The sequence below is a fragment of the Bombina bombina genome, chromosome 4, assembly GCF_027579735.1.
Source record: "Bombina bombina isolate aBomBom1 chromosome 4, aBomBom1.pri, whole genome shotgun sequence".
In the NCBI taxonomy this organism is placed as follows: Eukaryota; Metazoa; Chordata; class Amphibia; order Anura; family Bombinatoridae; genus Bombina; species Bombina bombina.
Window position 1 is genome coordinate 915,153,593 of NC_069502.1, and position 24,124 is coordinate 915,177,716.

General features: G+C 40.9%; 1 protein-coding gene across 7 annotated transcripts in view; it reads left to right on the forward strand.

The window, feature by feature from the left end:
- The window catches only part of BIRC6 (baculoviral IAP repeat containing 6), an 854,588-nt gene that overhangs the window by 659,017 nt on the left and 171,447 nt on the right, over positions 1–24,124 (forward strand). For all 7 annotated transcript variants that reach the window (XM_053711846.1, XM_053711848.1, XM_053711852.1 and 4 more), the window contains exon 63: positions 8,383–8,600. In XM_053711846.1, coding sequence (XP_053567821.1) covers positions 8,383–8,600 — 218 coding nt within the window. The remainder of the gene's footprint in view (positions 1–8,382; positions 8,601–24,124) is intronic.

Here is a 24,124-nt window from a genome sequence, read left to right on the forward strand (position 1 = left end):
ATGAATTAGCCATTTAATTAGTCGTCTTTGCACTAGAATTGTGTTAATTTATAATCGCCATAGATATGAAGGATGCTTAGTTTGTCTATCATGATAATTTTACATTGTATCCATTGTGGAACAATTCCATTCCACTTTCTTTTGGTCTGGCCTCGTTGCTTTAGATTTTCACTTATGACATTGACACTCCTCTAGCAGTGGTCAGATATCAGAATTTCAGTGAACCCTTTGTCTGGACTATATCCTGGTAAAGGTATCACTGAAAAATTAAGCGTATACCTGGTCTTTTTCCATGAGTCATGGTTCTGGTTTTATGAATTGAAACCATCAGGGAGGTAAGTGCGTATTCTGGGTATAGAGTGAGAAGTTTGACTTCTTTGACTAGTAACTTTTATCCCCAGACTAGTAAACTGTAGTGAGTAAGCAATTCTTTTTTTTTTTGTTTGTTATGGTTGTTTTTTTTGGTTATAACCAAATATTTTGTGTTCCTTATAATTTAAAGGGGCACGAAACCTCAAAATTTCTTTAATGATACAGATAGAGCTTACAATTTTCCTATATAAATACATGATCAAATTTCTCTTGTTAAGTGTGTTCAGTCCACGGGTCATCCATTACTTATGGGATATATTCTCCTTCCCAACAGGAAGTTGCAAGAGGATCACCCAAGCAGAGCTGCTATATAGCTCCTCCCCTCACATGTCATATCCAGTCATTCTCTTGCAACCCTCAACAAAGAAGGAGGTCGCGAGAGGAGTTGGAGTTTTTTACTTAATCATTCTTCAATCAAAAGTTTGTTATTTTAAAATGGCACCGGAGTGTGCCGTTTTTTGTATCTCAGGCAGTATTTGGAGAAGAATCTGCCTGCGTTTTTTCTATGATCTTAGCAGACGTAACTAAGATCCACTGGCTGTTCTCGACATTCTGAGGAGTAGGGTAACTTCAGAAAGAGGGGAATAGCATGCGGGGTCCCCCGCAAATGAGGTATGTGCAGTACATTATTTTCTGGGAATGGAATTGACTAAGAAAATACTGCTGTTACCCATATGATGTAAGTACAGCCTTAAATGCAGTAGTAGCGACTGGTATCAGGCTGATAAATGTATGCGCAGTTAAGTTATTTTCTAGGGACTAGAATTTGACTGAGAAAATACTGTTAATACTGAAATAATATTTAAGCCTTATCTGCAGTGGAAGCGACTGGTAGCAGGCTTAGTGATAACTTTGCATGACATTGAAAATGTTGTTTTTAAAACGTTTACTGGCATGTTATTCGTTTTGTGAGGTACTTTGGTGATGAATCCTTTTGGGCATGATTTTTTCCACATGGCTAACGTATTTTTCTGCATAGAAACCGTTATATCAGGTCTCCCACTGTTGTAATATGAGTGGGAGGGACCTTGTTTTAGCGCCTTGTTGCGCAGTTAAAATTCTAGCACAGTCTTCCTGCTTCTTCCTCCTTGATCCAGGACGTCTCTAGAGAGCTCAGGGGTCTTCAAAATTCGTTTTTGAGGGAGGTAATCAGTCACAGCAGATCTGTGACAGTGTGTTTGACTGTGATAAAAGCGTTAAATCTTAATTTGATATCCGTTTTTGGGTATTGAGGGGTTAATCATCTTTTTGCTAATGGGTGCAATCCTCTGCTAATTAATACACTTCTCGTTAAGAATTGTTGACTATAACTGAATTAGTTTTCTTTGTTATTCAACTGTGTTTTTAAAAGCGCTGCAGCGTTTTTTATATTGTTTGTAAACTTATTGAAAGTGATTTCCAAGCTTGCTAGCTTCATTGCTAGTCTGTTTAAACATGTCTGATACAGAGGAATCTGCTTGTTCATTATGTTCAAAAGCCGATGTGGAGCCCAATAGAAATATGTGTACCAATTGTATTGATATTACTTTGAATAAAAGTCAATCTGTACCGATAAAGAAATTATCACCAGACAACGAGGGGGAAGTTATGCCGTCTAACTCTCCTCACGTGTCAGTACCTTCGTCTCCCGCTCGGGAGGTGCGTAAGATTGAGGCGCCAAGTACATCAAGGCCCTTACAAATCACTTTACATGATATGGCTAATGTTATGAAAGAAGTATTATACAATATGCCCGAATTAAGAGGCAAGCGCGATAGCTCTGGGTTAAGGACAGAGCGTGCTGATGACACGAGAGCCATGTCTGATACTGCGTCACAATTTGCAGAACATGAGGACGGTGAGCTTCATTCTGTCGGTGACGGTTCTTATTCAGGGAGACCGGATTCAGAAATTTCAAATTTTAAATTTAAGCTTGAGAACCTCCGCGTGTTACTAGGGGAGGTGTTAGCGGCTCTGAATGATTGCGACACGGTAGCAATTCCAGAGAAATTATGTAGGTTGGATAGATACTATGCGGTACCGGTGTGTACTGACATTTTTCCTATACCAAAAAGGCTTACAGAAATTATTAGTAAGGAGTGGGATAGACCCGGTGTGCCTTTTTCCCCTCCTCCGATATTTAGAAAAATGTTCCCTATAGACGCCACCACACGAGACTTATGGCAGACGGTCCCTAAGGTGGAGGGAGCAGTTTCTACTTTAGCCAAGCGTACCACTATCCCGGTGGAGGATAGCTGTGCTTTCTCAGATCCAATGGACAAAAAATTAGAGGGTTACCTTAAGAAAATGTTTGTTCAACAAGGTTTTATATTGCAGCCTCTTGCATGCATTGCGCCTGTCACGGCTGCAGCGGCATTCTGGTTTGAGTCTCTGGAAGAGGCGATTCGCACAGCACCATTGGATGAGACTTTGAGCAAAGTTAGAATGCTTAAACTGGCTAATGCGTTTGTTTCGGATGCCGTAGTGCATTTAACCAAACTTACGGCTAAAAATTCCGGATTCGCCATACAGGCGCGCAGGGCGCTATGGCTTAAATCATGGTCAGCAGATGTAACTTCTAAGTCTAAACTACTTAACATTCCCTTCAAAGGGCAGACCTTATTCGGGCCCGGCTTGAAGGAAATTATTGCTGACATTACGGGAGGTAAGGGCCACACCATTCCTCAGGACAGGGCCAAATCAAAGGCCAAACAGTCTAATTTTCGTGCCTTTCGTAACTTCAAGGCAGGAGCAGCATCAACTTCCTCCGCTCCAAAACAGGAAGGAACTACTGCTCGTTACAGACAGGGTTGGAAAGGCAACCAGTCATGGAACAAGGGCAAGCAGGCCAGAAAGCCTACTTCCGCCCCTAAGACAGCATGAAGACAGGGCCCCCTCTCCGGAGACGGATCTAGTGGGGGGCAGACTTTCTCTCTTCGCCCAGGCTTGGGCAAGAGATGTACAGGATCCCTGGACGTTGGAGATTATATCTCAGGGATACCTTCTGGATTTCAAAACTTATCCTCCACAAGGGAGGTTTCATCTGTCAAGGTTATCAACAAACCTAGTAAAGAAAGAGGCATTTCTACAATGTGTACAAGACCTCTTAGTGATGGGAGTGATCCACCCAGTTCCGCGAACGGAACGAGGACAAGGGTTTTACTCAAATCTATTTGTGGTTCCCAAAAAAGAGGGAACCTTCAGACCAATCTTAGACTTAAAAATCTTAAACAAATTCCTAAGGGTTCCATCGTTCAAGATGGAAACCATTCGGACCATCCTACCCATGATCCAAGAGGGTCAATATATGACCACAGTGGACTTAAAGGATGCCTACCTTCACATACCGATTCACAAAGATCATTATCGGTACCTAAGGTTTGCCTTTCTAGACAGGCATTACCAGTTTGTAGCTCTTCCCTTCGGGTTAGCTAGGGCCCCGAGAATTTTTACAAAGGTTCTGGGCTCACTTCTGGCGGTACTAAGACCACGAGGCATAGCGGTGGCTCCGTACCTAGACGACATTCTGATACAAGCGTCAAGTTTTCAAAATGCAAAGTCTCATACAGAGATAGTTCTAGCATTTCTGAGGTCGCATGGGTGGAAAGTGAACGTGGAAAAGAGTTCTCTGTTACCACTCACAAGGGTTACTTTTCTAGGGACTCTTATAGATTCTGTAGAGATGAAGAAAAGATTCTCAATGCTTGCCGTGCCCTTCACTCCATTCCAAGCCCATCAGTAGCTCAGTGTATGGAAGTAATCGGCTTGATGGTCGCGGCAATGGACTAGAGCTGCAACAACTAATCGTTATAATCGATAATAATCGATTATGAAAATAGTTGTCAACGAATCTCATTATCGATTAGTTGGTTTGCAATTAGTTGGTCTGTGCAAGGCACCAGCTGCTTCACTCCAATGAGCTCCTGCACATAGTATTGTGTTTTATAGTTATTCCCTTAGCCTAAAGGACATCTACAGAAGTTTATTTTTCACTTTTTCAGGACAGTATAAGTTTACAACTACTCCTGGCTTTTGTGCAACCCAGAAATAATAGGAGTCATCATTTGGTTTTTTTTCTGTATGTTAAATCAGGTGATTTGGGGCTATGCTTTGCATGATATAATGCCGAACTTGTTATTTACACCTAGCCCTAGATTGATGGTTATTTGAACCTATGTGCACTATTATCTGTCTGCACAATTATTAGCGGATTGCTTGGTATTGCTGATTATATGTACTGTATAGATAAATGTGCAAAGCTTTGTCTTGTTATTGATATAAAGTTCTTAGCGCTTTTGACTTTTTTTTAAAAAAAAAATTTTTTATATTTTTAATAAATTGTGATATGTACCAGATTCAACCTCTAAGTATACATTTGTTATTTTTAGAGTGGACTAGATATTTTTCCCTAACCTTATAGCTGGTTATTTACCATTGCATATAGATATTCAAGATACTTTTTATGTTGGAAGCTTACTTTGTTGAGAGGCCCCTTACCAAGGTGGAAAACAATTAGTGAAGAGCTAACAAAGATAAATACCCCACTTTGACAAAACCCTAATTATGCATCTCAGACACCTCAACACCATCTGAGCGCCTCTTCTCTGCTGCAAACAAAATAGCTGCAAAAAAGAAAGCCTTCAGCAACATGTTGTCATGTTGACATTTTTGCATTTCAATGCAAAGTTTCTGAAAGAATGAATAAAAGGTCATAAACAGTTATAGTTTACCTCTTGGTAGTTCTACCTCTTTTCAAATAGTTTGTGGTTTTGTTTTCTTTAATTATAAAAATGTCTTCTGCTGCTTAAAAATTAGACAAACAGTTGTGTTAATGTAAAGTTTTATATTTGTAACATTCAGTATGTGGATTTTATTTAAAATATAGGAAACAATTATTGATTCTTTTTTTATCCGATTAGTCGATTAATCGAAAAAATAAGCGTACGATTAATCGATTATGAAAATAATCGTTAGTTGCAGCCCTACAATGGACATAGTGCCATTTGCGCGCCTGCATCTCAGACCGCTGCAACTATGCATGCTAAGTCAGTGGAACGGGGATTACTCAGATCTGTCCCCTTTGCTACATCTGGACCAGGAGACCAGAGATTCTCTTCTCTGGTGGTTGTCACGGGTTTATCTGTCCGAAGGAATGACCTTTCGCAGACCAGATTGGACGATTGTAACAACAGATGCCAGCCTTCTAGGCTGGGGAGCAGTCTGGAACTCCCTGAAGGCTCAGGGATCGTGGACTCAGGAGGAGAAACTCCTCCCAATCAACATTCTGGAATTAAGATCAATATTCAATGCTCTTTTAGCTTGGCCTCAGTTAGCAACACTGAGGTTCATCAGGTTTCAGTCGGACAACATCACGACTGTGGCTTACATCAATCATCAAGGGGGAACCAGGAGTTCCCTAGCGATGTTGGAAGTCTCGAAGATAATTCGCTGGGCAGAGTCACACTCTTGCCACCTGTCCGCGATCTACATCCCAGGTGTGGAGAACTGGGAAGCGGATTTTCTAAGTCGCCAGACTTTTCATCCGGGGGAGTGGGAACTACACCCGGAGGTATTTGCTCAACTTATTTGTCGTTGGGGCAAACCGGATCTGGATCTTATGGCATCTCGCCAGAACGCCAAGCTTCCTCGTTACGGATCCAGGTCCAGGGACCCAGGAGCGGTGCTGGTAGATGCGCTAGCAGTCCCTTGGGTTTTCAGCATAGCTTATGTGTTTCCACCTTTTCCGTTGCTACCTTGACTGATTGCCAGGATCAAACAGGAGAGAGCGTCGGTGATTCTGATAGCGCCTGCGTGGCCACGCAGGACCTGGTATGCAGACCTAGTGGACATGTCGTCCTGTCCGCCATGGTCTCTACCTCTGAGGCAGGACCTTCTAATTTAGGGTCCTTTCAACCATCCAAACCTAATTTCTCTGAGGCTGACTGCTTGGAGATTGAACGCTTGATTCTATCAAAGCGTGGGTTTTCGGATTCGGTTATTGATACATTGATACAGGCTCGAAAACCTGTTACCAGAAAAATTTACCATAAGATATGGCGTAAATATTTATATTGGTGTGAATCCAAGAGTTACTCATGGAGTAAGGTTAGGATTCCTAGGATATTGTCTTTTCTACAAGAGGGTTTAGAGGGCTTATCCGCTAGTTCACTAAAGGGACAGATTTCTGCTCTGTCTATTCTTTTACACAAGCGTCTGGCAGAGAATCCAGACGTCCAGGCTTTTTGTCAGGCTTTGGCTAGGATTAAGCCTGTGTTTAAAGCTGTTGCTCCTCCGTGGAGCTTAAACTTGGTTCTTAAAGTTCTTCAGGGTGTTCCGTTTGAACCCCTTCATTCCATTGATATTAAGCTTTTATCTTGGAAAGTTCTGTTTTTGATGGCTATTTCCTCGGCTCGAAGAGTCTGAGTTATCTGCCTTACATTGTGATTATCCTTATCTGATCTTTCATTCAGACAAGGTAGTCCTGCGTACTAAACCTAGGTTTTTGCCTATGGTCGTTTCTAACAGGAATATCAATCAAGAGATTGTTGTTCCATCATTGTGTCCTAATCCTTCTTCAAAGAAGGAACGTCTTTTGCATAATCTAGACGTGGTCCGTGCCCTGAAGTTCTACTTACAGGCAACTAAAGATTTTCGGCAAACTTCTTCCCTGTTTGTCGTTTACTCTGGACAGAGGAGAGGTCAAAAGGCTTTGGCTACCTCTCTCTCTTTTTGGCTTCGTAGCATAATACGTTTAGCCTATGAGACTGCTGGACAGCAGCCTCCTGAAAGAATTACAGCTCATTCCATTAGAGCTGTGGCTTCCACTTGGGCCTTTAAAAATGAGGCCTCTGTTGAACAGATTTGCAAGGCTGCAACTTGGTCTTCATTTCATACTTTTTCCAAATTTTACAAATTTGACACTTTTGCTTCTTCGGAGGCTGTTTTTGGGAGAAAGGTTCTACAGGCAGTGGTTCCTTCTGTTTAATGTTCCTGCCTTGTCCCTCCCTTCATCCGTGTACTTTAGCTTTGGTATTGGTATCCCATAAGTAATGGATGACCCGTGGACTGAACACACTTAACAAGAGAAAACATAATTTATGCTTACCTGATAAATTTATTTCTCTTGTAGTGTGTTCAGTCCACGGCCCGCCCTGTCTTTTTGAGGCAGGTTCTAAATTTTAAATTATATCTCCAGTCACCACTGCACCCTATAGTTTCTCCTTTCTCGTCTTGTTTCGGTCGAATGACTGGATATGACATGTGAGGGGAGGAGCTATATAGCAGCTCTGCTTGGGTGATCCTCTTGCAACTTCCTGTTGGGAAGGAGAATATATCCCATAAGTAATGGATGACCCGTGGACTGAACACACTACAAGAGAAATAAATTTATCAGGTAAGCATAAATTATGTTTTTGCGTCATTCTCTTGGTATCCCGTTTTGAAGGAATATCAATGCACTACTAGGTGTTTGCTGAACACATCTGATGAGCCAATGAGAAAAGGCATATAGATGCAGCAACCAATCATCATCTAGCACCCAGCAGTGAGTTGCTAATCCTGATTGCTGATTTATCGGCTCATGCAGCTAAGAAACGGATTGCTGTTCTGCTTAGTCTCTTTGAGGGTTTCAATACAGTCCCTCAGCCTTTTTATTATGTTGTACATTGTTTTTATAATAAACATTTTTAAATTTGACTGAGATTCAGCTTTATATGGTCTGGACTGGACTGAAATCTCCCAGGCAGTGTATACCAGCACATTCGGGTGCTTCTACACTTCAGTACCACAGCTTCACCTTGTTTGTTCGATATAGTTAAGTGGGTAAACTGTGCTGCACTAGGAGGCACTTCCTGTTTTGTTTTGTTTTTTCTTGCATTGATGATGCTGAGCCTACCCAGGTATGCTTTTCAACAAAGGATACTAAGAGTATGAATTAAATTATATAATAGAAATAAAAAAGGTAAAGCTGTTTAAAATTCCACAATCTGAATCATGATTTTGTATTAACTGTTTTTTTTCCCCCCATCCTAGGTCACATATTGCAATCCCCTTCTGCAAACGTTCTCCCTACTCTTCCTTTTCATGTGTTACGCACTTTGTTCAGTACCATGCCGCTAACTACAGACGATGGTGTGCTTTTAAGGCGCATGGCATTGGAAATTGGAGCAGTACATCTTATACTAGCCTGCTTGTCTGCCTTGAGTCATCATGCCCCTAGAATTCCAAATTCAAACTCAAATCAGACAGAGGTAAGTTGATTTCTAACATTGTAATGGGTTTTATGCACGTTTATATTTTAAAGGGCCTTCAGATTCCAAAGCAGCCACAGTATACAGACTATAGTTTGTTGTTCTAATCTGTTTTTATATGTTATTGCATTCTAAATGTTTTCATAATATTTGACGTCTGTTATATTACCTCTCTGGATGCCCCTCCCTTTAATAAAGTAACAAAATGTTTGACATTGATACATACTATAGTAGAGTCTTTGTTACAAGTAGGTGGAGGCTTGTGCATATAAGTGGAATTCAACTTTTTGACTTGTGCAGTAAATGTCTTGTCATGAAACAAACTATTCCATTATTTCAGCATCACTTATTGTTGCAATCTAAATTTTTAAAATTCTCCCGTTTTTAGAAAGTTAAATTTAATGGGTAAAAGCAATTTGTTGTGTTGCATTGCTGGGATATTACTCTTTCATATAAACAAAGCCACCAGTTGGATTTGTGGGGCTTCCACTAACCTTCAAGCGTTTTAAAGAGGAAATACAGTCTGTTTAATTTTTTTGTTTAATTTTTTTTCCAGTCCTCAGGGCACACATACAGGTCAGATTTTCAGGATATCTGAACCAGTGCACAGGTAGCCTTTGTAAAGATATATAAAACTATGATTTCCATTTATAGGGCAACCAATTATACTGCATGCATAACACTTCGTGATTTCCTCAGGAATTTATATTTTTAATCTTCTTTCATTGAACAGATAGTTTAGAAATTGTCTAGCTTTGAATTAATTGTGGTTCCTCTATTCGGGATCATAACATTTTATTGTCCAAGACGGGCAGATGATGATAATTTTTAATTGTTAGAATCTCTTGGTAGGGTGTATCCCTTTTCATTCTTGCCTTGAATTCTTTTTCACCAAGATTTAAGGTTCTTTCTTTTCTAAGATATGGTGAGTCCACGGCGTCATCATTTACTGTTGGGAATATCACTCCTGGCCAGCAGGAGGAAGCAAAGAGCACTAAAGCCAAGCTGTTGAGTATCACTCCCCTTCCCACAACCCCCAGTCATTCTCTTTGCCTTGGTGCATGGAGGAGGTGAAGTTTTGGTGTCTGAAGAAAAATTGGATTTCTTTCGCTACAAGCAAGATTTTAGAAAGCCAGAGTAGGTTTACTCTGTTCATTCCTCCTTTTCAAGGATTGGGTCTAGCCGTACTTCACGTTAGTCTCTTCAGTATGGCAGTGGTGGCTTTCAAGCAGTTAGGAACTTGTAAGGTGGGCCTTGCTGCGTTTTCCTAACATTGTGCTGCCCTAGTATAGAAAGTCAGAGTAGGTTTACTCTGTTCTTTGTTTTTCTACAGGCCTCTGTGAGGAATGCCGTCCTCTCACACCGGTTAGGCTGTCCAGGTAAATGCCTTTTGTCTTCTTAGTATGGGAGGCTAGTGTACTTTTCAGGATCTGCAAGCATTATTTGGGACATTAAATATCCTAGCTGGGATATTTATTATGGCAGAGTGCAGGCACTTAAAGAGGTGACACAGAGAGGGACTGCTTTCCTTTTTTTGAGGACTGATTATGTGGGGTTCATTTTTATTTAAATATAAATGGCAGATAGATATGGCAGACTTTTTTGTTTGCACTTCTAAGTGTACTTTATGAGGGTTATGTCGATCTGGTGGTACCAGGTTTCCCTGTTACAGAGTGGTACCAATTTCAGCAGCTTGCTGATTTCTGGTCACGTGTCAACGCTTCTTCTCCGTCTGAGAAACGGAGCGGTGTTTATGGCTGTTGCGCCTTAATTTCACCTTAATCAGTGTGCAATTCAGATGAACTATATGTCAATCAAGCCCTACAGACACTATTGCTTTTCAAATCATTCATCCATTCTTAAAGTGACAGTACTTATTTTAATGGGAGCCCTTAAAGTGACAGCACAAAAGCCCTTAATATATCCTATGGGCATTTTTTCTCATACTTGAAGCAGGTTTTTGTTTTCTATATATTTTGGATTCACGCCTTTTTTCTATGGTTCATAGTTGAGCCACTATTTAAATTTTAAAGGGCTCTGCTCCTAGGAACATATGTCTGCTCTGCCTTGATTTATAAAAGTTCCACTGCCTGTGGCATAGTGGACATACCTTCCTTCTTGATTTATAAAATATTTAATTGAATATTTTTATTTTAAAGGAAAATTCTTTCTTTTCTTTTTCTTTTTAACCTCAGGCAATGCTGTTCAGGATGATGCTGTTCAGGCAATGCCACAGCTTTCTCCTTATGCGTCCTAAGCCTTCATGGCGTCACATGCAGTGCCCTGCGGGTCCTCTCAATCTCCTGGAGGAGTGTATTTGCCTGCAGAGTTTGCAGCTCAGGTATTCTCTGCGGTATCTGTAGCTTTATCTGCTTTTCCTTTCCCACAGAGGAAACGCAAGAGGACATTTAAAGATTCAGATAGGGAGGTTTCTGCTCCACAGGTTACTCTCTCTCCTAAGTTTGGTGAGGAGGATTCGTCAGTAGCTTCTGAGGGTGAAATCTCAGATTCGGACAGTATAATTCTATCATCTAATGCTGAAGTAGTCTCCTTCAGATGTATGCTTGAACACCTTGTGTACTGTTAAAGGAGGTTTTAGCTACTGGGACGATACCAATATCCCTGTTATCAACCCTTGGAAGTTTTGTAATTTTTTTCATTTTCATGATGCTCCTTCCTATGAGGAAGTGTTTCCGGACATGCTATTTAAATTTTCACAGGAATAGGAGAAGCTAGGGATAGCTTTCTCCCTGTTTTCCGTCCTTAAAAGGTTTTTCTTTCATGTAATTAGCAAGAGTCCATGAGCTAGTGACGTATGGGATATACATTCCTACCAGGAGGGGCAAAGTTTCCCAAACCTTAAAATGCCTATAAATACACCCCTCACCACACCCACAATTCAGTTTTACAAACTTTGCCTCCTATGGAGGTGGTGAAGTAAGTTTGTGCTAGATTCTACGTTGATATGCGCTCCGCAGCAAGTTGGAGCCCGGTTTTCCTCTCAGCGTGCAGTGAATGTCAGAGGGAAGTGAGGAGAGTATTGCCTATTTGAATGCAGTGATCTCCTTCTACGGGGTCTATTTCATAGGTTCTCTGTTATCGGTCGTAGAGATTCATCTCTTACCTCCCTTTTCAGATCGACGATATACTCTTATTTATATACCATTACCTCTGCTGATTCTCGTTTCAGTACTGGTTTGGCTTTCTACAAACATGTAGATGAGTGTCCTGGGGTAAGTAAATCTTATTTTCTGTGACACTCTAAGCTATGGTTGGGCACTTTGTTTATAAAGTTCTAAATATATGTATTCAAACATTTATTTGCCTTGACTCAGAATGTTCAACATTCCTTATTTTCAGACAGTCAGTTTCATATTTGGGATAATGCATTTGAATTAATCATTTTTTCTTACCTTCAAAAATTTGACTCTTTTTTCCCTGTGGGCTGTTAGGCTCGCGGGTGCTGAAAATGCTTCATTTTATTGCGTCATTCTTGGCGTGGACTTTTTTGGCGCAAAAAACTTTTCCGTTTCCAGCGTCATACGTGTCGCCGGAAGTTGCGTCATTTTTTGACGTTATTTTGCGCCAAAAATGTCGGCGTTCCCGAAGTGGCGTCATTTTTGGCGCCAAAAGCATTTAGGCGCCAAATAATGTGGGCGTCTTATTTGGCGCTAAAAAAATATGGGCGTCGCTTTTGTCTCCACATTATTTAAGTCTCATTTTTCATTGCTTCTGGTTGCTAGAAGCTTGTTCTTTGGCATTTTTTCCCATTCCTGAAACTGTCATTTAAGGAATTTGATCAATTTTGCTTTATATGTTGTTTTTTCTCTTACATATTGCAAGATGTCTCACGTTGCATCTGAGTTAGAAGATACTTCAGGAAAATCGCTGTCTAGTGCTGAACCTACCAAAGCTAAGTGTATCTGCTGTAAACTTTTGGTAGCTATTCCTCCGGCTGTTGTTTGTATTGCATGTCATGTCAAACTTATTAATGCAGATAAAATTTCCTTTAGTACTGTTACATTACCTGTTGCTGTTCCGTCAACATCTAATTTTCAGAGTGTTCCTGATAACATAAGAGATTTTATTTTTTAAATCCATTAAGAAGGCTATGTCTGTTATTTCTCCTTCTAGTATACATAAAAGTCTTTTAAAACTTCTCTTTTTTCAGATGAATTTTTAAATGAACATCATCATTCTGATACTGATAATGGTTCTTCTGGTTCAGAGGTTTCTGTCTCAGAGGTTGATGCTGATAAATCTTTGTATTTGTTCAAGATGGAATTTATTCGTTCTTTATTTAAAGAAGTATTAATTGCATTAGAAATAGAGGATTCTGGTCCTCTTGATACTAAATCTAAACGTTTAAATAAGGTTTTTAAATCTCCTGTAGTTATTCCAGAAGTGTTTTCTCTCCCTGATGCTATTTCTGAAGTAATTTCCAGGGAATGGAATAATTTGCGTAATTCATTTACTCCTTCTAAACGTTTAAGCAATTATATCCTGTGCCATCTGACAGATTAGAGTTTTGGGACAAAATCTCTAAGGTTAAATGGGGCTGTCTCTACTCCTGCTAAACGTACTACTATTCCTATGGCAGATAGTACTTCATTTAAGGATCCTTTAGATAGGAAGATTGAATCCTTTCTAAGAAAAGCTTACTTATGTTCAGGTAATCTTCTTAGACCTGCTATATTTTTAGCGGATGTTGCTGCAGCTTCAACTTTTTGGTTAGAAGCTTTAGCGCAACAAGTAACAGATCATAATTTTATAGCATTATTATTATTCTATAACATGCTAATAATTTTATTTGTGATACCATCTTTTGATATCATTAGAGTTGATGTCAGGTATATGTCTCTAGCTATTTTAGCAAGAAAAGCATTATGGCTTAAAACTTGGAATACTGATATGTCTTCTAAGTCAACTTTGCTTTCCCTTTCTTTCCAGGGTAATAAATTATTCGATTTTCAGTTGGATTCTATTATCTCAACTGTTACTGGAGGGAAGGGAACTTTTTTACCAAAGGATAAAAAAATCTAAGGTAAATTTAGGTCTAATAATTATTTTCGTTCCTTTCCTCACAACAAGGAACAAAAGCCTGATCCTTCATCCTCAGGAGCGGTATCAGTTTGGAAACCATTTCCAGTTTGGAATATATCCAAGCCTTATAGAAACCTGTAGCCAGCTCCTAAATACCCATGAAGGTGCGGCCCTCATTCCAGCTCAGCTGGTATGGGGCAGTTTACGTTTACTTTTAAGGTACAGAATTGGCTTCAAGTTAAGGCCTCCTGCAAAGAGATTTTTTTCTTTCCCGTGTCCCAGTAAACACAGCAAAGGCTCAGCATTTCTGAAATGTGTTTCAGATCTAGAGTTGGCTGGAGTAATTATGCCAGTTCCAGTTCTGGAACAGGGGCTGGGGTTTTATTCTATCTCTTCATTGTACCAAAGAAGGTCAATTCCTTCAGACCAGTTCCGGATCTATCTATATTGAATCGTTATGTAAGGATACCAACATTCAAGATGGTAACTGTAGGACTATCCTGCCTTTTGTTTAGCAAGGGCATTATATGTCTACAATAGATTTACAGGATGCATATCTGCATATTCCGATTCATCCAGATCACTTTTAGTTTCTGAGATTCTCTTTTTAGACAAGCATTACCAGTTTTGTGGCTCTACCGTTTGGCCTAGCGTCAGCTCCAAGAATTTTTTTCAAAGGTTCTCGGTGCCCTTCTGTCTGTAATCAGAGAACAGGGTTTTGGTATTTCCTTTTTTGGACGATATCTTGGTACTTGCTCAGTCTTCACATTTTCGCAGAATCTCATACGAATCGACTTGTGTTGTTTCTTCAAGATCATGGTTGGAGGATCAATTTACCAATCAGTTCATTGTTTCCTCAGACAAGGGTAACCTTTTTAGGTTTCCAGATAGATTCAGTGTCTATGACTCTGTCCTTGTCAGACAAGAGAAGTTTAACATTGATATCAGCTTGTCAAAACCTTCAGTCACAATCATTCCCTTTGGTAGCCTTATGCATGGGAAATTTTAGGTCTTAGGACTGCCGCATCGGATGCGATCTCCTTTGCTCGTTTTCACATGCGACCTCTTCAGCTCTGTATGCTGAACCAGTGGTGCAGGGATTACACAAAGATATCTCAATTAATATCTTTAAACCGATTATACGACACTCTCTGACATGGTGGACAGTTCACCATCGTTTAGTTCAGGGGGCTTCTTTGTTCTTCCGACCTGGACTATAATCTCAACATATGCAAGTCTTACAGGTTGGGGAGCTGTGTGGGGGTCTCTGACGGCACAAGGGGTTTTGGAATCTCAGGAGGTGAGATTACCGATCAATATTTTTGAACTCCGTGCAATTTTCAGAGCTTTTCAGTCTTGGCCTCTTCTGAAGAGAGAGTTGTTCATTTGTTTTCAGATAGACAATGTCACAGCTGTGGCATACATCAATCATCAAGGAGGGACTCACAGTCCTCTGGCTATGAAAGAAGTATCTCGAATTTTGGTTTGGTCGGAATCCAGCTCCTGTCTAATCTCTGCGGTTCATATCCCAGGTATAGACAATTGGGAAGCGGATTATCTCAGTCGCCAAACGTTGCATCCGGGCGAATGGTCTCTTCACCCAGAGGTATTTCTTCAGATTGTTCAAATGTGGGAACTCCCAGAAATAGATCTGATGGTTTCTCATCTAAACAAGAAACTTCCCTGGTATCTGTCCAGATCCTGGGATCCTCGGGCGGGGGCAGTGGATGCATTATCACTTCCTTGGAAGTATCATCCTGCCTATATCTTTCCGCCTCTAGTTCTTCTTCCAAGAGTATTCTCCAAGATTCTAAGGAATGCTAGTTTGTCCTGCTGGTAGCTCCAGCATGGCCTCACAGGTTTTGGTATGCGGATCTTGTCCGGATGGCCTCTTGCCAGCTGTGGACTCTTCCGTTAAGACCAGACTTTCTGTCGCAAGGTCCTTTTTTTCCATCAGGATCTCAAATCCTTAAATTTTAAGGTATAGAGTTTGAACGCTTGATTCTTGGTCAAAGAAGGTTTCTCTGACTCTGTGTTTAATACTATGTGACAGGCTCGTAAATCTGTATCTAGTGAGATATATTATAGACTCTGGAATACTTATATTTCTTAGTGTCTTTCTCATCATTTTTTCTTGGCATTCTTTTTGAATACCGAGAATTTTTCAGTTTCTTCAGGATGGTTTAGATAAAGGTTTGTCCGCAAGTTCCTTGAAAGGACAAATCTCTGCTCTTTCTGTTCTTTTTTCACAGAAGGATTGCTAATCTTCCTGATATTTCATTGTTTTGTACAAGCTTTGGTTCGTATAAAACCTGTCATTAAGTCAATTTCTCCTCCTTGGAGTTTGAATTTGGTTCTGGGGGCTTTTAAAGCTCCTCCTTTTGAACCCATGCATTCTTTGGTCGTTATATTACTTTCTTGGAAAGTTTTGTTTCTTTTGGCCATCTCTTCTGCCAGAAGAGTCTCTGAATTATCTGCTCTTTCTTGTGAGTCTCCTTTTCTGATTTTTCATCAGGATGAGGCGGTGCTGCGAACTTCTTTTGAATTTTTTACCTAAGGTTGTGAATTCTAACAACCTTGGTAGAGAAATTGTGGTTCCTTCATTATGTCCTAATCCTATGAATTCTAGGAGAAATCATTGCATTCTTTGGATGCTGTTAGAGCTTTGTATTATTTGTCATCTTTTCCGGTTCTAGAAAAGGCCAGAAAGCTTCTGCCATTTCTTTGGCATCTTGGTTGAAATCTTTATTTCATCATGCTTATGTCGAGTCGGGTAAAACTCCGCCTCTAAGGATTACAGTTCATTCTACTAGGTCAGTTTATACTTCCTGGGCGTTTAGGAATGAAGCTTCGATTGATCAGATTTGCAAAGCAGCAACTTGGTCCTCTTTGCATACTTTTTCTAAATTCTACCATTTTGATGTGTTTTCTTCTTCTGAAGCAGTTTTTGGTAGAAAAGTACTTTTGGCAGTGGTTTCAGTTTGAATCTTCTTCTTATGTTTTTCATTAAACTTTATTTTGGGTGTGGATTATTTTCAGCAGGAATTGGCTGTCTTTATTTTATCCCTCCCTCTCTAGTGACTCTTGTGTGGAAAGATCCACATCTTGGGTAGTCATTATCCCATACGTCACTAGCTCATGGACTCTTGCTAATTACATGAAAGAAAACATAATTTATGTAAGATCTTACCTGATAAATTAATTTCTTTCATATTAGCAAGAGTCCATGAGGCCCGCCCTTTTTTGTGGTGGTTATGATTTTTTTGTATAAAGCACAATTATTCCAATTCCTTATTTTATATGCTTTCGCACTTTTTTCTTATCACCCCACTTCTTGGCTATTCGTTAAACTGAATTGTGGGTGTGGTGAGGGGTGTATTTATAGGCATTTTAAGGTTTGGGAAACTTTGCCCCTCCTGGTAGGAATGTATATCCCATACGTCACTAGCTCATGGACTCTTGCTAATATGAAAGAAATGAATTTATCAGGTAAGTTCTTACATAAATTATGTTTTCCTGTCATTTCCTCCTTTTAAAATGCACAGTGCCTTAGGTAGAAGTGAGATTTTCTACTATGGCTTAGAGAATTTCGATCCCTATAGAGAATACCTGCCCCTTTACGGAACCATGGATAAGGAAGCTGGAGGATTATTTGTTCATCTAGTACGATGCCTTGTCTAATCTGACTTGTTGTGTTAGCCCGCGGGGCGTTGCGGCTGAATCTTATCAGCTGAGAAGCTTACCTGTGGCTTAGTAGCACAGTCTAGGCTTTATAACAATGCAAATGCAGGTCTCTTATCCAATTTGACCATGTCTTGTGTCTTTATTTAGGGCTTGATTTATCAAAGCCCTACGGCTGCAAGTTCTCTCAAGAACTTGCTCGCCGTAATTTAACAAGCAGCGGTCACCAGACTGCCGCTTCCCTAACCTCTTCGCCACCTCTAAGGTGGCAAAATTTAATCTCCGCGGTTGAGTCCGACCGAGGAGATTGACAGCTCCTGTCCGCGCGTGATTGGCTGTGCGCGGGATTGCACGCAAGCGCAAAATTGCGCTCGTGTGCGATGGTGATTACCTGCGGGTAATTTCGCCCTGCCACAGGCGATCTGAGGCGTACAGGGGCGCGTATACGCGTCCCTGTCCGCCTCAGCTTTAATAAATCTAGCCCTTAATGTTTCCTCCAAGTCCAAGCTTCTGGCACTTCCTTACCTTGTTGAACCAGGTCTGGCAGATTTTTTCTCTGACTTTCGGGTGGAAAAAGGGTCTTTTCTACCACACGTCAAGTGGAACAGACTAAAGGAAAGTTTTCATTTCCCTCTTTCTCTCAACCAGTCCTGGTCCAGTGGGTAGCAATCTGTGTTTTCCTCCCAGGGGCAGATTTCTGCTTTCTAGAGTATCTGTACTCCAGGTTTGATGAGAGACATTCTTGAACTGGGTTTAGGACCTTCCTCTCTGGGAGTGATAGTTCCAGTCGGGGAGCAGGTTCTAGATATTTACCTTAAGTTTCTCAGAGTATCCTCTACTCCTTTGATTCAAGAGGGTATGTTCATGATGAACATTGTCCTGGAGGATGTGTATCTGCTTGTTCTCATTATCCGGGATCTTCTCAAGTTTCTGAGATTTGTCAGGTACCAGGACACCGAGTGGTTAAAGGGACAGTCTAGTCCAAAATAAACTTATGATTCAGATAGAGAATGTAATTTTAAACAATTTTCCAATTTACTTTTATCACCAATTTTGCTTTGTTTTTTTGGTATTATTAGTTGAAAGCTAAACCTAAGAAGGTTTGTATGCTAATTTCTAAGCACTTGAAGGCCGCCTCTTCTCTCAGTGCATTTTGACAGTTTTTAACCACTAGAGGGTGTTAGTTCATGTGTGTCATATAGATAACTCTGTGCTCATGCACGTGGAGTTCAGGTGAGCCAGCTCTGATTGGCTAAAATGGATGTCTGTCAAACGAACTGAAATAAGGGGGCAGTTTGCAGAGGCTTAGATACAAGATAATCACAGAGGTAAAAAGTGTATTTATATAACTGTGTTGGTTGTGCAAAACTAGGGAATCGGTAATAAAGGGATTATCTATCTTTTTAAACAATAAAAATTCTGGTGTAGACTGTCCCTTTAAGGTTTTTTGCTTAACACCCAATGAATGTATGTCCACGTGGGTTCGTAATCCACTTCTGGAAGACATTTTTCCTAGGACTCTTTTAGGGAATTGCTAGGGTGGCCTCCTGGACAATATATGGTTCAGGTGTCATCCTTCTTTCGAGCAATCTCTCTTTCAGAGAGCATGTCTTTTTTATGTTCCCATGGATCGGAAGTGAATCTAGGGAAGAGTTCCCTTGTTCCACTACAAGGGTCATTTTTTTGGGGGACCTTATTAGATTCTCTATTTATGAGAATATTTCTAACGGAGGTCGGACAATCAAAGATTTTCTCCTCTTACCTCTCTCTATAGTCTACTGTTCGGACAACAGCAAGCTATAGGGATATGGTAGATAGTTTAGCCATCTTGTAACCAGAGGGTTGGGAGTTTAAATCCAGCTGCTGCTGATTTTCCCTTCACTTTAATGTGGCTCAGTGTATGGAGGTAATTGGTCTGAGGGTTCCAGGGACGTCATCCCTTTTCTCATGCTCATTTGAGAGCTCTGCAGTTTTACATGCGCAGTCAATGGAGCGGTGACCATTCGGATCTCTCTGAGGATAGATCTGGTTCAGTTTTAAGAGACTCTCTTCCGTAGTGGTTTCTCAGGAGTATCTGTCCCAGGGCTCAGGTTTCTGGAGATATTCCTGGGTGATTGTGACCACGGATGCCAGCCTGTTGGGTTCGGGAGCAGACTGGAACTCATTAAAGCCGCTAGGACTTTGGACTTATGAGGAGTCTGCTCACCCACTCAATTTCTTGGAGTGAAGAGCGACTTCAAGGTTCTGAGGGCTTGTCCTCAGTTGTCCTTAGAGGTTTATCAGGTTCCAGTTGGACAATATCACCTCAGTGGCTCGGGGAGGAACTCGGGTTCCTTAGTCTTGAAGGAGGTGGCTCGACTTTGTTCAGTGGGCGGTAGCTCACAATGGCTGTCTATCTGCCATCCACATTCTAGGAGTGGACATCGGGAAAGAGGATTCCTGAGCAGACTGAATTTTCATCCCGGGGAGTGGGTTCTCCACCCGGAGGTAGTCTCCAGGTTAACCCTCAAATGGGGGGGATCTGGAGTTGGATCTGTTGGCATCTCGGCAGAATGCCAAGCTTCCACGTTACGATTCAAGGTCAAGAGATCTGCAGGCCGCCCTGATAGTTGCGCTGGCGGTTCCTTGGGATTTTAGTCTATCATACTTGTTCCATTCTTTGCTCTCCTTCACGAGTCATTGTTCGTATCAAACGGGTTTGTGCATCGGTATTTCTATTAGCTCTTGTGTGACTTCGCAGGACCTGGTATACAGACCTAGTGAAGATGTCCTCTCTTCCACCTTGGAGGTTGCCTCCGAGCAAGGACCTTCTAACTCAAGGTCCATTCCTTCAGATCTCGGTTCTCTGAAGCCTATTGCTTCGAGATTGAACGTTTAGTTTATCTAAGTGTGGTTTTTACTGAGTCGGTCATTGAGAACATGTTTCAGGTCGGAAGCCTGTTACTAGAAGGATTTACCATAAGATATGGCGTAAATATCTTTATTGGTGTGAATCCAAGGGCTACTCTTGGAGTAGGGTCAGGATTCTTCGGATTTTGTCCTTTCTCCAGGAAAGTCTGGAGAAGGGTGTGTCAGTCAGTTCTCTGAAGGGTCTGCACAAGCGTCTGGCGGACTTGCCAAATGTGCAGTCTTTTTGTCAGGCCTTGGTCAGAATCAGGCCTGTGTTTTAGTCTGTTGCTCCTCCTTGGAGCATTAACTTTTTTCTTAAAGTTTTGCAGCAGGCTCCGTTTCAGCCATTGCATTACATAGATATTAAGTTAGGTTTCCTTCCTAAGGTGGTTTCGGTCAGATATATTAATCAGGAAGTTGTTGTTCCTTCCTAATCCTCCTTCTCATAAAGAACGTTTGTTGCACAACTTGGATGTTGTGCATGCTTTAAAATGTTATTTGCAGGCGACTAAGGATTTTCGGCAGTCTTCTGCCCTGTTTGTTTCATTGGGAAACGTAAAGGTCAGAAAGCTACTGCTACTTTTCTTTTCTTTGGTTGAGAAGTATAATTTGTTTTGCTTATGAGACTGCTGGTCAGCAGCTTCCTAAGAAAATTACGGCTCATTCCACAAGAGCTGTTTCTTCTTGGGTTTTCAAAAATGAAGTTTCTGCGGAACAGATTTGCAAGGGTGCACCTTGGTCCTCTTTGCATATTTATTCAAAATTTACAAATTTGATACTTTGTCCTCGGCTGAGGCTTCTTTTGTGAGAAAGGTTCTTCAAGCGGTGGTGCCTTCTGTTTAGGTCTGCCTGTCTTGTCCCTCCCTAATCATCTGTGTCCTCTAGCTTGGGTATTGGTTCTCAACAGTAAATGATGTGTGGACTCACCATATCTTAGGAAAGAAAACAATTTATGCTTACCTGATAAATTTATTTCCGGATATGGTGAGTCCACGGCCCCGCCCTTTATTTCAAGATAGTTATTTCTCAGGCACCTCTACACCTTGTGTTACTCATTTTTTTTCCCCATTTCCCTTTAATTGAATGACTGGGGGTTGTGGGAAGGGGAGTGATACTTAACAGCTTGGCTGTGGTGCTCTTTGCCTCCTCCTGCTGGCCAGGAGTGATATTCCCAACAGTAAATGATGACGCCATGGACTCACCATATCCGGAAAGAATTACATTTATTATTTATTTTGTTTTCTTCTTTTGTTAAAAATTTTAATACCTATTCACTAGTTAGGGAACACAATTTCTTTCACCAGATGGTGAGACTCCATGAGCCACCACGAGCCACCACATGTGAGAAAAGTCCCCTCCTGACCACTAGGAGAATAAATACACCCCAACACACCATAGATTTAAATCCCTCTAACTTCCCATAATCCTCAGTTATTTCTTCCTTTATAAGGGAATCCCCTAACCAATAAGAGACCTGAATTCTCCATGCAGTAACCTGTTGTTCAGAAGGGCAGACAAGGAGTTATCATCTAGGCACTGAAAGGTCTTTTATCAGTGAGAACTTTTGCAGTCTTCCCAGGGGAATTGTGGACTTGTCCACCAGTCCCCCTGGGTTGTAGATGCTGTTACTAATTCAGATCCTTGGCGTTGTGCTTGCAATGCTCAGGATTGGCTTGTCTGCTGGAAACAAGTTCCTGCAGCTGAGGTAAGCCCAGTGGACGGGATGCTGAGAGTGGCAAGTATCTGCAACATACAAGCCCATCGGCTATTAGTATGAACATGTACACATGATTTACATAGTCTGGGGACATATATTATACGAAAAATGATTTGTGAAGCTTTAGCACTTGCGGTCAGTCCCACTGTGTAATAGGTCAAAAAGGAGTTCACAATTGGGCCACAAGTCACCAACCGCCCGTCTACAATAGCAGAAATAATGAGTGTTCTGAATTTGAGCTGTGAGGGACGCTAATTAAACGCTAGGAAAAACACGCATGTCCTCATTCAGCCAGTGTGAAGCCGTGAACTTACGGTTGGAGCTTGCTGGTGCTGATCCTAAGGGAGTTGCTTCCTTGAATCTCGGGGGCCACTCTGCGTTATTTATCCGACAAGCTCACTTATCCCCTCGTTCAGCACAAATGCTTCCTCCAACCGGAACCTAGCGCAACCCTTCTGTCAACTTATTGCGTGTATACTCTCCCGGGTGGCATGACCATTTCAGTGACTCACTATTCCCAAGTCAACCAGGTGCCGTGGGGTGTCAACTCTGATGTTAAGATCCATGCTCACTTGAGAAATCCTTTTCAGTACAAAACAAAGTACAGGAGCACCAGTGATCAAAAAAAGAAACCGCTTTATTTCCCAATCTGGGATGCACATAAAGGTGTAGCAACGACAACAAAGGAGGGATGCAGGAGCTCTGGTGGGTCACTCCTCTTCCTGCTGACGCGTTTCAGCATTGGTGCCGTAATTGCATCATAGGTATCACCAATGGCTATGCCTCTATTAACTAAAACCAAAATCGTGATAGTGACCTCACCAGTTCAACTGTCTGCATATATAATTAAATTACCTATCTTGTGAACATAGAAATGCGTGAAACATAGAATACAATGAACATTGTGCATGAACAATTATTCCGTCATCACCTAAAACAGTATGGAGGGGATAGCATTTTAATACTGAGTCACAAATCTTCCGGGAAATAATAAACTTTAATTGCTACCTTTTATGAAAAGACAATTATTGCGATGGTCCGTGTCTAATAATGGACACGTGCAAAATAAATAGGAAATTACTGGAGTCTCGCAAAACAGTGACATAAATTATATTGATAATCCCCCCAGTAAGGGAGGTAGTGGCACTGAGTGCTGTTTGCTGGATGTGGCTAATACATGCCGAGAGAACTGCTCAGAAAATGTTTGCATGTGATTATCCAGCATACTTAGATATCCTCTATGATTTGGAAAAAATTAAAAACAAAAACCTATAACAATGATCATAATACTAGTGTGGTTTTTTTGTTTTTTTCATCACTTATTTGAACAGTACGTTACGTTTACTGTTTACCTTTTAAGGATTAATCAAAACCCATTCCCCAGTTTTGCGTAACCAACAGGGTTATATTAAAATAATTTTTACCTCTATGATTACCTTGTATCTAAGCCTCTGCACACTGCCCCCTTATTTCAGTTCTTTTGACAGACTTACATTTTAGCCAGTCAGTCCTACTCCTAGTTAACTGGGAGAGAGAACATTATTTATATGGCACACATGTACTAGAGCTGTCTAGCTGTAAAAAAAAAAACTGTTTTAATGCAGTGCGATAAGAGGCGGCCTTAAAGGGCCATAATACCCAAATGTTTAAACACTTGAAAGTGATGCAGTATAGCTGTAAAAAGCTGACTAGAAAATATCTCCTGAACATCTCTATGTAAAAAAGAAAGATATTTTACCTCAAAAGTTTCTCAGTAGCCACCTCCCCATTGTAAAGGATTTCTAAGCAGCATATTAGTATGTCTGTCCTAGGACAGCTGAAAGGATGAGCCTCGTGCACTCTCATAATATTTCCCTATTCAGATTAAGGAAGTTTACAATGAAATCTCATGAGAGTTAAGTCAAATCTCATGAGATCACAGTAAAAGAGTTCATGACCTCAGCACTGCTGATGCTGATTGGCTGCAGTTCATTTCTTCATTTATTTATTTTTTTCACCTGCAGCTGGGAGCAGCTGAGTATAACTTTTTACACAGAACTTACTCTGCTGAGCTGAGGAGATTGTGAGGTAAAATATCTTCCTTTTTTACATAGAGATGCTCAGGTGATATTTTCCTGTCAGCTTTTTACAGTTATACTGCATCACTTTCAAGTGATTTAGCATATGAGTATTATGTCCCTTTAAGGGATTAGAA